This window comes from Peromyscus maniculatus, chromosome 9, assembly GCF_049852395.1.
Source record: "Peromyscus maniculatus bairdii isolate BWxNUB_F1_BW_parent chromosome 9, HU_Pman_BW_mat_3.1, whole genome shotgun sequence".
Taxonomy (NCBI): Eukaryota; Metazoa; Chordata; class Mammalia; order Rodentia; family Cricetidae; genus Peromyscus; species Peromyscus maniculatus.
The window spans coordinates 63,876,047-63,890,442 of NC_134860.1; the positions used below are offsets into that span (position 1 = coordinate 63,876,047).

Here is a 14,396-nt window from a genome sequence, read left to right on the forward strand (position 1 = left end):
CTTCGCCAGCGACTCGCTTCAGAACTGTTCTCACGTTGGGAAGAACATTTTCTTCTCAGAGGCTCAGCTTTTGAATCTCCAACAGCTGCTCCTGTCACCATGAGGCTGGAGGGAGAAGAGGGCATCAGCCCCATCCATAGTCAAGCCTGTCCTTCAGGCCTATGGGCATGGGATTCCTCTGGGTGGTTTCTTCCTCAGATCAGGATCTCCTCTTCCGCCAGAGTGCTCACTCTGGAGGCCCCACATCACTCTTCACACGCCTTCTTCTGCCCTGTGGGAGTTACCAGAGGAGGGCAGTGGTTACCTTTGTTCAGCAAACTCGCGTTGAATGACGTGTACTGAGCCTGGTCTAGGAACCAGGAAGTTGACAAGGAAGGACCAGGCCATGTCTCTTCCTCATGTATGTCTTTTCACTCCCGTAGCTGCTCATAAATCTATCAGTTAGCTACTACAATATGTTAACCCCCCCCCCCGACTTAACAGGATGAAACAGATGTGTATACCTCCCTCACATGTTTTCTGAGAAAGTCATAGGTATGCAAAGTCCCAAATTTGCCATCTTTTTCACATAGAGATTTTGCTCAAAAATATGCCTCCTCACTTGATCTTAGCCAAAAAGAAAAAAAAACCCAAACAAACAAACAAACAAACAAAAAACCAACAAAACAAAACCAAAAAAAGTCAAGCAACAATAAAAACACACTTCTCTGTGGTCTGGGGAGACGGCTCAGTCAGTCAAGTGCTCACTACAGAAGCATGCGGACCTGAGTTTGATCCCCTTCGATCCACGTCAGGAGCCAGACTTGACGGCGCACATCTGCAGTCCAGTAGAGACGGGGAGCCTCCTCCAGCTCACTAGCCTGTCAGTCTAGCCAAATGGGTGAGTTCCAGATTCAGTGAGAGACCAGACTCATGAAATAAAGTCAAGCATTGAGGCAGTCAAAGTTGACCTCTGGCACACACACACACACACACTCACTCACTCACTCACACACACTCACTCACTCACTCACTCACTCACTCACTCACTCACTCACTCACACAAACAGACCAACAGTAACAAAAGTTCCTCCATGTTTTAGTCTTTGTCTCATTTTCTCTTCCTTCCCTCAAAGTCATATTCTGTAAGACTCTTGTCATGGTATTCATGTTCTGCTTGTCCAACCATTTGTGGAAATATATCTGAAGCCCCCCTCTTGTGCTCCATTGGAAACAGTTTTCTTTGGTATAGGAAGGAATTAAGACTTCCGAAAAGAACCAGACCATCTCAAAGGAAGGTCTAGTTTCCTTGTGTGTGTTGACAAAGGGGTCTGTCATAGGCGGGGTGCTCACTATTAAGGAGAAGCCAGAGATAAAAGGAAAGGGGTGTAGAGTGCTACATGCAATGCCCAAGGCGACACCCTCCTGTGGCAAGCTAACACTGGGCACACAAATGGCGACGGGTAGACTTGACTTAGCAATATGCGTGGCTGTGATTTTCCTGCTCCTAGTCTGGTTTGAGGCTCAGGGATGGGAGACACAGAGCAGGGCAGCTGGAACTCCCACTGTGCTGATGAGAACTGCCATGTGTGTACTATTATACAATGTGTGCCTACTGCCCTGGCTCTTTGAGGGGGCAGGCTTTTCTCTGTTAAGTGGCAATATGAAAGCTGGTGGCTCTCCCCTGAAGAGGTAGATGAAGTGTTCCCAGAGCCTACACATCCAAGAGTAAAGTCAGTTGGATCCTAGTATGGAAAGAGATGGAACATTCTAGAAAGAAAACTTCAGGTAAATGAAAAAGATGTGCTCTGTTCAAATGCTAGTGGAAAACCTGCTCGATTCTCAAAATTTGCTAACATTTAAGGACTGAGGAGAATGATCATCGGCTTTTATTTCTTTGGCAGTTAGCTTTGTGTTGTGCCTGATGTTTTGTGGTGAGATTGTGCAACCGTCCTGCTTAGTGTTTCAAAGACAGTGTTTGCAATAAAATGGAGTATATGAATGGGAAAATGTTGTTCAAGTCAAAACACCTCTGAGGATCCAGGACTGTTTGGGTCCAAAGGCCTCAATTGCCACCCGCAATTTTCCCATGGTAACAAAACCAGCAGAGGCCAAGAATTAGTAAGGATGCTCAAGAGAGAAAACCAAGCTCTCGAAGATTCTCAAAGGCAGGGAAACTACCAAGGGATTGCAAGGGCCTCACCAACTTCAGCCTCTCTTGCCAACCCTTTCTTTCTCAGTGCCTGTCCAGTTAGTGGCCCTAGACTATGAAGGACAGTCCCTCTGGAGGGGCCCTGTCACCTCCATGAAGCAGAGAGTGAAATAGAGACAATGTGCTTTGAAAAGAATGTCGTACACTGGTTACTATAAACTGTCCTGAGATGGGATGGAAAGGTGTCCTCCTTTTTTTTTTTCTCCTTCTCTTGATTGACAAGGGAGGTTTGTAAGTCCCCGGTCTCTGTGTGGGCTTTTAAGGACTGCCTTGAAGGACAATTTGAGTTGACAGGCCACCTGAGTCCTAATGTAAGGTTTATCACTAACCAACGGTAGCTGCTATTTGCTGTGCTGAGCATGGGGCGTAGGGCCCAGCGCATGCTAGACAAGCAGTCCACCACTGAACTACCAACCACCCTTTTATTTTTATTTTGAAAACAAGGGCTCACTAAGTTACCCAGGCTGGCCTTGAACTTACTATGTAGCCCAGACAATCTTAAATTTGCCATCCTCCTGCCTCAGTCTCTCAAGTACTTGTATTGACAGGTTTAATGGTTAATCTTTTTTTTTTTTTCTCTCTGAGACAAGGTTTCTCTGTATAGCCACCCTAGGTGTCCTGGAACTCATTTTATAGACCAGGCTGGCCTAAAAAATCATAGAGAGCCACCTGCCCCTGCCTCTCGAGTGCTGGGATTAGAGGTGTGCATCACCGCACCCAGCTGTAATGGTTAATCTTGATTGCCAATTTCATCAGGTTGTAGAATCACCATAGAAACACCCCTCTGTGTATACCCGTGGGGGTCTTTCCAGAAAAGTTTAGCTGAAGAGGGAAGGTCTACCCTGAATATGGGGAGCATCATCCTATGGGCTGGAATCCCAATACTGAATAAAAAGGAGGAAGCCAGCTGAACACCACCGTTCATTTCTCTCTGCTTCCTGACTGTGGATGCAGTGTGATGTCACGTGACTGCCACCGTTCGAGGATGACGTGCTTGGACCAAACAATATCTTCTTTCCTTATCGCTTCTGTCAGGTGTTCTGTCACGACAACAAGAAAAATCAAACAATGTGTCAGGCATTTAGTTAGCTGACGTGGGATGGAGCCCAAGGAAGTGAACACACCCTCTGTAAGGCCCATGACAACAGTCACTGTTTTGTCTCCGGCAGAGGCTATAGGCCTAACTGCACAGGATGAGGTTACTATTGCTTTTGGTAGATTTAAAAAGCTCACATTTGCAAGCTGGTGATCAGATTTGGCTTCCCAACCTGTTTTTGCGTATGCCGCTCTGCTGCTTCCAGCTCCTCATTAGTTGCCAACATTAAAGATAAGCAGTCACGCAGCACCTTCTGGCACAGCGGTTCTCTACCTGTGGGTCACAACTCCCACGGGGTTGCGTATCAGACATTTACATTATGATTCCTAACAGTAAAAACATTACAGTTATAAAGTAGGAGTGAAAATAATTTTATGGTTTGGGGGGGTCACCACAACACGAAGAACTGTATTAAAGGGTCACGGCATTAGGAAGGTTAAGAACACTGTTCTAAGCCGGGCGGTGGTGGCGCACGCCTTTAATCCCAGCACTCGGGAGGCAGAGCCAGGCGGATCTCTGTGAGTTCGAGGCCAGCCTGGGCTACCAAGTGAGTCCCAGGAAAGGCACAAAGCTACACAGAGAAACCCTGTCTCGAAAAACCAAAAAAAAAAAAAAAAAAAAAAAAAAAAAAAAAAAAAAGAACACTGTTCTAGCATGTCTCAAAACTCTAGGTCTTACATAGCCCTCAACTTCTTCCAGGGCAGGTACCCCATTCATAGTCTACCAGAGCCTTGTGCTCGTTCCCATTTGCTCCTAACCACTGCAGACGTTGGAACTTGCAAGTCCTATTCTTTAAAAATCATCGTTAATATGTGTGCATGCACGATGTGTATGTGTGGGTGCACGTGACACAGTACATCGTGGAGGTCAGAGGGGAACTCTATGGAGTCAGTTCTCTCTGTGGGGATCGACGTCAGGTCTCCAGGCATGTGCAGACAGAATTTTCATCCCTTGAGCATTTTGTGAGCTTAGCAATTCTTACTTTAACTTTTCTCCATGCTCCCTGGATTGCACGAGATAATGGTGCTTGGTAAAGAACACACAGGAAAGCCTATCTTAGTGTGCTTCTGTTACTTGGAGATGGGTTTGTGGGGACCATGCAGACCTGTTCAGGTTATTCACAGAGGGTGAGTGGAGAACAAAGCTGAGCAGCTTGTGATGGTCCTGGAACCTTCCCGACGGAGCTGGCTGTATTATCGATATGCAGAAGGGCATAAACATCCATACGCAAGAGGGAGAGGCGAGACCTCAAGAGAAAAATGGCTCATGAGGTTGTTTTCAAACATCATTTCCGTTCCATGTCTCCTCTTCTTAGGTCCATGTCACAAACGGCGTGTGGGTGGCTGCTGTACCCAGCTGGGCTCCCTGTCAGCACTGAAGCATGCCGTCCTGGGACTCTATCTTCTGGTCTTCCTGATTCTTGTGGGTATCTTCATCTTAGCAGGTAAGAGCAGTCTTTTTGTGTCCAAGACTTTGGGGATGATCGGGGAAGACTCAGAGCCTCCGTGCCCTTGCTGTGGAAACCACGGAGGAGGATGCTGGCCGGTCTTTCTGATTAGACAACGTCTTTGGTAGTGTTGCCTGTTTCTGTGTGAAGTGGACGGAAGGGGAGGCTGTTTGAGGGTGTGGAGCCTCTGAAGCCAGTAGGATAGATCCAGTTTCCCAGGGTGGCTTTTGACTGTCCCTGCGTCATCATGGGACATAGGCCTTACACAAAGCCTCCCTGACCTCTGGGGTGTGGTGTGTACCGAGCAGGCTCTTTTCCTGTGTCGTTAAAATAGTCACATAGCAGTTCGCTGCTGAGGCCAATCAGGGTTGGGGAAGCCTGCTTCCCTTTGCAGTTATGAGGAGGTAGAGTTGGTTCCCTCTCAACTCATAATTCTTTCTTCCTCCATGTTTGTTTATGAGATGGGCCTCTGATGTGTAGGATGTGGGGGAAAGGCGGGGTGGACACATCCTATAGCCAGGGCGAGGCAGAGCTGGCAGATTTAGAAAGGGATCTAGGGAGGGGGATGGCACACCTTCAATCCCAGCACTTGGGAGGCAGAGCCAGGTGGATCTTTGTGAGTTCAAAGCCATCCTGATCTATGTAGTGAGTTCTAGGACAGCCAAGGTTGTGTAGAGAGATATTGTCTCAAAAAAGAAAGAAAGAAAGGAAGGAAGGAAGGGAGGAAGGAAGGAAGGAAGGAAGAAAGAAAACGAAAAGAAGAAAGAAAGAAAAGGGGGAACGAAATAAAGGAAGGAAGAAAAACACAGAGAGATAAGAAAGGGATCCATTGGGAGCCTGTTGGCTTTGCATTGTGTGCAGCCCAGTTTCCTGCAGGCCGTCCCACCGTGGTGGAGACAGCAAAGCCAGGCTCTGGTGGTCTCTCCCTGGCTCTCTCCAGAGGACAGACTGCTCATTTACCACCGTCCCATGGAGACACGGACAGTTTGACAAAGCAGGACAAAGGAACTCCCTATCACATGAGAACCTGCCTTGTGCCAGGCTCTCTGCTAAGGCCGAGACACAGCTAAGCAGGAGCCAGGGGGTTCTCTCAAGGGATTTCCAGGCTAGAGGCTGACCCAGGGTCAGCTGACTAGAGCCCTGTCATGGAGAAATGTAGGGGGCACTGTGCTAGGGTACAGAACGGTGCCGGCGTGGTGCACCCTGAGAAAATGGCTTTTGCATGGAAGAGGGTGGGGTTGTTTGGAGTGAGGCTATGGACCAGGCAGAGCCGACTTGGAGTGCTCAGGGTGGGGTCCTTGAGTTAACTAGAGGGCAAGACTCTGGAGGTTCAGACCTTACAGATGACCCTTTGCTGGAAATCCTGAAATGATGCCCAGGACCTCCCTGATCTTGACTCACTCCCCATCAAGTGGGACAAGCCACTTGGGCATTGAAATGGGATAGCTGGTGTTGCCTGTGCCTTCAGGTTTCCATACTCGGGGTATCAGGGGCGGTGCCTGTCTCACCAAGCACGGCACTGAGGGGTGGCCAAGAGCAACACTGAGAGAAGCTCATGATTCATCCCAGCGACCAAAGGATAGTGTCCAGCAAGGTCTACCATGGGCCAAGCCAGCCAGGGGATGATTTGAACATGTTCTTGGGATCTGGGTTTTGTGGTTTTGGCTGCCAGGACCATAACAAATTTCTGGAATGTTTGGAAAGTGTCTCAGCCCAGCAGGAAAGCCATGGTGTTACAACCGCTCTGAACAGGAACGTTTAGGTGGCGAAAGGGGGTTTCCAGGAGAGAATAAAGGGTGGGAGCCAACCTGGGATAGGACCCTGGAAGCTAAGGGCAGGGGCAGGGGGAGATCATCCCATCTCAAGAGCAACGTGCAGGGGAGGAAAGTTCTCTTCTGATGCCTGAACAGTTGCTGCATGGGAAAGGGTAGACGCGTTCTACTTGGCTGAGGGTGGACCTGAGACCCAAGGGTGGCTATTGTGAAGACAGATGTCCATTCAGAACAGAGGAGCGCTCTCTGAGCAGCAATGCTGTGCAGCAGGACACAGAAAGGCTCTCTCTCTTGGCTTAGTGATTGGATGGGATTTATGATGACATCCTGGAAGCTTCAGAATGGAGGGTGGGATGTGGTTTCCCAATCTTGTGAATATGCTGCCAGACTTTGTTAGCTGTTCAAATTGTTCAAACCTGAGCAGGGTTTTTTGTTGTTGTTGTTGTTGTTATTATTATTACTGTCACCTTTGAGCCTGTGAGTTTTTGAAGTAATATATGATTGTCTGGGTGCGAGGAAAATTTCCAGGGGATTGGAACTAATCTCTTGGCTTGGAGGCTGTGGCCTCTGTCAACTCCCTAGGTTCTTGTCTGGACAACCAAGTTGTCCTCTGGGAGAGGCTGTATAAGGGAAGCCCACAGACATGTAGGCAGCAGTGGCCACTCGCATCTGGTACTAAGCAAAGTTCGTTAAGGAGGTGTTTCCCAGTCGCAGGGAAGAGGGCTCTTTGATCACCTGACTAAATACCTCCAAGGATGCGCCTTCCCAGCAAATACCATGAAGATGGGGGATGGAGAAGGTGTTCGGGTGACCCAGAACTTGCCTGGCTGACTGCCTCTGGGGTTCTCCCTGGTAATGCCTCACCTCAGGCAGAACTGACTATCCATACCCTCCATGTTCTCTGTATTATAGCCCAGGCTAGACTGGAATTCACTACATAGCCCAAGCTGGCCTCAAATTCTTGGCAGTCCTTTGCCTCAGCCTCCTGAGTACTAGGCTTATCGGCAAATGCTACCATACCTGGCTTTAATTCTTTCTTAATAGCAACAGTTAATCATGGCCATCATCACCTTCAATCATGGGAATGAAAATGTAATGAGGTGTGGTCGATGCTCAGAGTGAGTTTAAAGTCTCTGTCTGTCTGTCTGTCTGTCTGTCTGTCTGTCTGTCTGTCTGTCTGTCTCTCTCTCTCTCTCTCTCTCTCTCTCACACACACACACACACACACACACACACACACACACACTGTAGCTTATGTTACATAGCAAATTATGCAAAAAGAATGCCCCATTCCCAAATGCTAGAGCTGTGGAGTCCTCTGCCTAGGGGGAGATCTGGCCAAGGGTCATTTGAGCTGAGTGCTCACTTTTTCAGTCTTTTGGTTTCAAGCAAGTTGGTCCCTGAAACCTGTAGTCAAGGAAGTGTGCTCAGAGCACACAGCCATCTGCACCATAGATTCTGACTCCGCCACACATTTGGAGGTCCGTGTGTGGTGCCATCAATCTTTATTAAGACAATTCCATGGCATCCCCCCTTGTCTGTAGCTTCGGTCAAGGACATTGCTCATTGTTACAGAATCCTGACTTTGAGGATAGCAGAGAGAATTTACCTGCCTCTGTGGCAGAAAGAGGTATGCATCTATGAGGAGTTAGTTTTCTTTCTTCCTAAGGAGGCTATGACTCTTAAGTCATTAAAATTAATTACATTAATTACCATCCTGTTGTACCTTGTTGGAATTTTAGGTAATTAAAATGAGAACCAAGAGACAGATCTGTGGTCCACCCATAGCAAGTGCATGGACCACAGAGAAAAGATTGGGGGAAGGGCATCTCATTCATGCTCCATTGGAGCCTCTACACTTGCCCTCCCTAGCCCTGTTCTCATCTACTTCCATCACAGTGTATTTCAGTCTCCTCATCAACAGCCTTAATCCCCTTTAGAACAAAGAAGGGTGTTGTACATGGTTTTGCCTTACAACTTTTTGCCCATTTGGTTTGATTCTTCAAGGGCTTATTTTCAAATGTGTGAATGGATGAATGGATGGATGGATGGATGGATGGATGGATGGATGGATGGATGGATGAATGCAGCAACCTTGGAAAAACATTCATGTGGGGGAAAAGGTTATTTTCATTTTAATCAAGTATCTAAAGGCTATGAATATGGAATTGACCTTCAAGAACATTTGACTAGGAGACTTATGTTACGTAGCTGAGGTTATGAATGCATGTTCATTTTGATACATGCTGACCCTATAGTCTTCAGAGAGTCTTAAGACAGAAAGGGTTGTGAGTCTGGACCTTGGAACCAGCCCATCTGGGCTTGAACTCTGGCTTCTCCACTGCCATGTGATGATGGCCATGTCACCCGACCTTTCTGTACTAGGTCCTTAGGTTGAAATGGAGGAAGCTGGCTGAAAGATATCCCCCAACAGCTGACATCCCTCCCTGCCACAGCCACACTGGGCTGCTGTGAGGGTAAAGGGCTGATGTATAGAAAGCACTCAGGAAAGCAGCAGGTGCTCAGCACGTGGGACTGGGGGAGCGGCTGGTGCTGTTGTTGCTCTCTCTCTCTCTCTCTCTCTCTCTCTCTCTCTCTCTCTCTTTCTTCTTCTTCTTCTTCTTCTTCTTCTTCTTCTTCTTCTTCTCCTCCTCCTCCTCCTCCTCCTCCTCCTCCTCCTCCTCCTCCTCCTTCTTTCTTCTTCTTCTTCTTCTTCTTCTTCTTCTTCTTCTTCTTCTTCTTCTTCTTCTTCTTCTTCTTCTTCTTCTTCTTCTTCTTCTTCTTCACCTTCACATAGGTACATTTTACATCACAGCCATCACCCACATATAAACCTGACATTGAAATGTCTGATTCCACTGATGATTTTCTATCCTATTCTACTAATTCTTCTTAGTTTTTAAAACAGTCCCAACCCAGCCATTATTTCATTATCTCTGAATGGAACACAGCCATAGTCTGAAAAATGTTGGGTCAGATGACAGTTTTATTTTCTCTGTGTCTTTTGCATATTGTACAAAGATCTCTGTTCCCACTGGGCTCTGGGCTCTGAGGCCAAACTTGTGGTTTAACTTCAGGCTCCACCACTGAATGATTTTTTCATCTTGGGGGTAAAAAGAGTAACCTTTAATATTTGTTATTTCCTCATTTGTAAAATTGTCCACACCCCTGTAGGACTGTTGGAAAGATTAAACAAATTAATTCGTGAAAACTCTTAGTTCTTGGCGTAGGAAAAGAACTCAGTGACCACTAGATTATTATTATTAACACACTCGGAGAGATTTTGCTTTGAGAATAGCAAAGGATTAACAGACCCACTGGTTTAGCCTGAGCACTCAGGACTGTCTGGAGCTAGGACTGCCCATGTGCAGTAGGTGCCCAAGCCCCACCTGACTCAAATGAACCCAGACAGGTGCCTCATGGTGCCATCTGAGGGCTCCTGGTCCAGACCTCGCACAGCACTTCCAACGTGTGGGTCTGGAGCCGAGAGGGTGCTCATGCCAAATCCACAGTGCCAGCCCCACCCATGGCACTGAGGCTCAGCCTTGGAAGGATCCTCCGAGGACATCTTGCACAGCCTCCCTTCCTCCTAACTCCAGGCAGATAAAGCATTTGTCTTTGCCTGAAGATCAGCCACGAATGAGGGAGCCATCTTTATACTCTTGCTGTTCTTGCTGTAGTGTTGATCAGGTGTGACTCCCAGAGGAGCAAGCCCATCCCTCCAATAGCAGTAGCACAACAGACCTGGTTTGGAGATCCCTGTACATGGAGACCTCACTCTTTATATTTGCATCTTGAAATGATTGGTTTGGATCCCTGTCCCCTTCCACTCTAAGAGAACCCTGTCATGATGAGGCATTACCTCTTGTATTCTTAATCCCCTCTATACAACCAATACTAAATTAATGGATAGAATAAGCACAATGCCATTCTCCCTCAACACCAGTCCTCCTAAAAAGTTCCAGGTTTGAGTAACAAACATAAATAGACACTACTCATGGTGTGGTGTGGCCAGGGCAGCATATAGTAGACTGAGGCAACTGTGGTCTGGCCCAGGCAGATCTAATTATGGAATACAATGTAGCCCCCCCAACAATCCTGGCCATTCCCTGACCCAACCCTAGATCTCTTTCAAAAGATACACTTACTGGTAAGAGTTCTCAATTCTCTGCTAGGAAAACAAGCTTTATTGGTCTTGTTGCTGTTTCGACTTAAATGCAGATGTTGTCAGGGATCCCAGTGAGATGTCATCACTCTGGGTTCTGCCAAACATTGCAGTCTGTTTCACCAGTTTGACAATGGGTGCAGACATCTGTCATTCAGCTTTCCCTTTCAGCCTTGTGCCAGTGTCCCAACCCATTCTCCGCTCCATAGCCTGCTGCCACGTGCACAGCTCCCTGGAGAATGTGACCAGGGGCTCACCAGCCCACACTTGTCCTTTTCCCCTTGTGCCCTGTAAGTGGGGACAGGTCACCTCTAGGATCCTTAGATTTGGCCAACACTCACCTGAAAGATGGCTGCTGCCCTGAATCCCACCGGACTCTGCTGGGTTTCCCATCTCTCAGAGCATCTCCCAACCCCTCCTTAGGTCTAAAGTGGCAGGAAAAGGAAGGACCATGCTAATTCTGACACCCTGATACCTCTAGCCCTAACTCTATCACCCAGGATGGTATCTCTGACTTCCCTTGAGGCGAAAAAGGTAAGGGACAGAGGCAGGCAGCATGGTGACAGTGTGGTGGCTAAGTTCTCTGTCCGGGTCACCAATCAAGTCCTGGCTGCACAATACAGAAAGAAGAGTAGAGGGGAGGTGTAGCTAGAGTTTTCCTGCCTGGCCCACAGTCAGGACAAATCTTTGTCACCCGCCAGTCCCACAGCCGCTCAGACCCAACCAAGTAAACACAGAGACTCATATTGCTTACAAACTGTATGGCCATGGCAGGCTTCTTGCTAACTGTTCTTATAGCTTAAATTAATCCATTTCCATAAATCTATACCTTGCCACGTGGCTCGTGGCTTACCAGCATCTTTTCATGTTGCTTGTCACAGTGGCGGCTGACAGTGACTCCTTCTGCCTTCCTGTTCTTTTATTTCTCCTCTCTGTTAGTCCTGCCTATACTTCCTGCCTAGCCACAGGCCAAACAATGTTTTATTTATTGACCAATCAGAGCAACTTGACATACAGACCATCCCACAGCAGGGAGGTCTCATCCACATCCCACTGGAATCCTTTTTTTTAAGCAAAGGACCATATCTGATCACCACGTTTTTATAAATAAAGTTTTATTAGAACTCCGCCCTACTTGTTCATTCACATATATCTATGGCTGCTTTCACACTGTAGCAGCCAGGTAAGTGGTAATAGCCATTATGTGACCTAGAGTGCCTAAAACATGTGCTGCCTGACGCTTGGGAGGAAGGGTTTGGCAACTCTGCCTTCAGCCTACTTGCTCATCGGCTAGCTCCCAGACCCTCAGCCTCATGCTTCACAATCTTCAAAGGTGTTCAGGTAGATTTTTGTCATCCATCCCCATAACACCAAAGGGATCTAGAAAACAGTTTGTTTTTAGGAAAATGCAGGGGCTGGGTATTGTGGCCCATGGTCCCACAGGGCTGGACTTCAGGCCTGGGGTATAGAAGGGTGCCAGGAGAACATGGTATTTCCTTTACCGGAGCCGCCTGGTGTGAGGTAGAATCTACTGCCTGGGGTGGGGGAAGCACTTTGATGTTGGAGTTCGCCTGCAGCGGGGACAGATCTTGGCTTAGCTACTGACGGTGGACAAGTTATTCCAAAGGTCTGATCCTTAGTGTCTCCATCCACCAAGAGGAAAGGACTCTTCCCCCGGATGTACACATCCCCCTTAATCCCCCTATCCAGGAAGAGGAAGGGAGTCCTCTGTACACTTCCCACTGTTGTGGTCAGGATGTCACTAGCTCATGCTATACTAAGTTGCCTCTCTTGGTGCTCGGCCATGCAAAGCCCATGGGCATTCGTGAGGTGGTTACAACTAAGAACCCGGCTCTTATTTCACCACACTCCACAGAAATGATCAAGTGTGTTGAGGCTCTGCCAGGACTACAGAAGAGGAGGACACGGGAGACTGTGCCCAGCACACAGACCTCCCTAGAGAACACAATTGTCTAAGCAAATAGGAAGGGAGGCAGGCTGGGGCTAGCGCCTTCCTTCCTTTCCTGGCCTGCCTCGTTCTTCAGGGCTCAGCCATGCACCTCTGCAATCTACCTGTCTTTCTGCCTTCCGCTGGGGGTTCCCAGGGCTGTTGAGGAGACTTGGCCACTAGCTGAGGGCTGTGAGTTTGGACTGGGATTGAAGCCAAGTAACTGGCATGCTTCTGTCCCCACCCTATTGGTGAGAAGTCATAAACACTTGGGATTTCCGTGATAATCCTGTAGGCAACATGGCTTAGTGGTCGCACCCAAGGACTCGGCGCCTTCCCACATCAAACCCAACTCCTCCCTTACCAAATGCCAGCCACTTGCCTCACACTGCGGGAGACACGGGAGGAAGGAGAGGAACAAGGAGAGGCCCTAGCTATAGAGATCAGACCTGGTAGTAGAGCAGGCAACAGTGAATCAGACAGAACTAGCAGAGATGTTTTTAGGGTCAGCAAACCAAAGTTTGCATCTTAACTTGACTGTTCTTTTTAAAAACGTATTTTTTAAAATTATGTGTATATGTGTGTTTCTATGTGAGGGCATGTGCATGTGAGTGCAGGTCCCCTGGATGTTGGAATTACAGGGGGTTGTAGGCGACCCAGTGTGGATGCTGGGAACTGAACTTAGGTCCTCTGCAGAACAGTGCCGGCTAGTAACAGCGGAGCCATCCTCCAGCCCCAGCTTGATCATTCTTGATCTGCAATCTGGGGAAATGAGTTAAATTCCTCTGAGCTTCATGTTTTAAAAGCATTAAGATGGGGATGTGAGTGATCACTTACATTCCAGGCTGTCATGTCTAAAGTACCTCTGTGCATCGCCTGCCTTGTACCAGGCACTCAATGAATGCTTCCTTGAAGAGCTCAGCAGGGGGGTCGAAGATACTCTGAGAAGTTCTAGTTGGTTCAAGCAGTCACTGGGTGCTCTTGGCTTCTTGCTCTAACCTGCATCATTCGTCCATCTTAGGACCTCTTCTCAGTGTCCTCTGCTGACCTGTCTTCCTAGTGACCAATGTCACTATTGTGTCCCCTCGAATTCCGGCTGTCTTCCCCTCTGACCTTCCTCCTGGACCCAATCTAATACATTCTATGACCGCTCGGTTATTTAGTAAACACAGCAAACTTAGCATGCTGACAAACCTCTTGACTTTTTTCTCCCTCAGTATCTTGCATCTCTGTAAATGGCCCATTGTCTATGCAAGTGTGGGTTTCAAAGAGAGGAACCCTCCTCAGAGTACCTCACCCTCGTTCCACACTCACTCCATTAGCACACACCCACATCCTTGTCTCTCACGTGGCTCCTCCCAGTCTCCATCTAAAGCTGCCAAAGTTAGAAACCCAAACTGTGTGTGTGCGTGCATGACACCTTGTAAACCAGTAGCTTGGAACTGCTCAGCTTTGAAGCAAATAGGAGCGCTACAGGAGGTGGGAATGGGTGCTGTCAGCATGAAGGCATGGTGAACTGTATCTGAGCATGCTAATGCCCTACTGGTGTTCTATTTGGAGGAGGACCAGGAGAAGCACATATTTGGCCATGAGGACAAATACCTTCACTGCATAGAGGTACACAGCCAGGCCCTGGAGAGGAGTTTCCAGCCTTTTGGTGGGACTGCTTAGGATGAGGCAGTGGATGGTGGACATGATCTAGAGAGTGGCGAAACAGGACTCTTACCATCAGGTCTGAGGTCAAGAGATGCTGCAATTGATCCAGAACCAGCCCTGG

General features: G+C 48.0%; 1 protein-coding gene across 1 annotated transcript in view; it reads left to right on the top strand.

Annotated features, from left to right (window-relative positions):
- Nucleotides 1-14,396, top strand: part of Scara5 (scavenger receptor class A member 5) — a 93,043-nt gene that overhangs the window by 18,398 nt on the left and 60,249 nt on the right. The window contains exon 3 of the mRNA XM_006988777.4: nucleotides 4,603-4,731. Coding sequence (XP_006988839.1) covers nucleotides 4,603-4,731 — 129 coding nt within the window. The remainder of the gene's footprint in view (nucleotides 1-4,602; nucleotides 4,732-14,396) is intronic.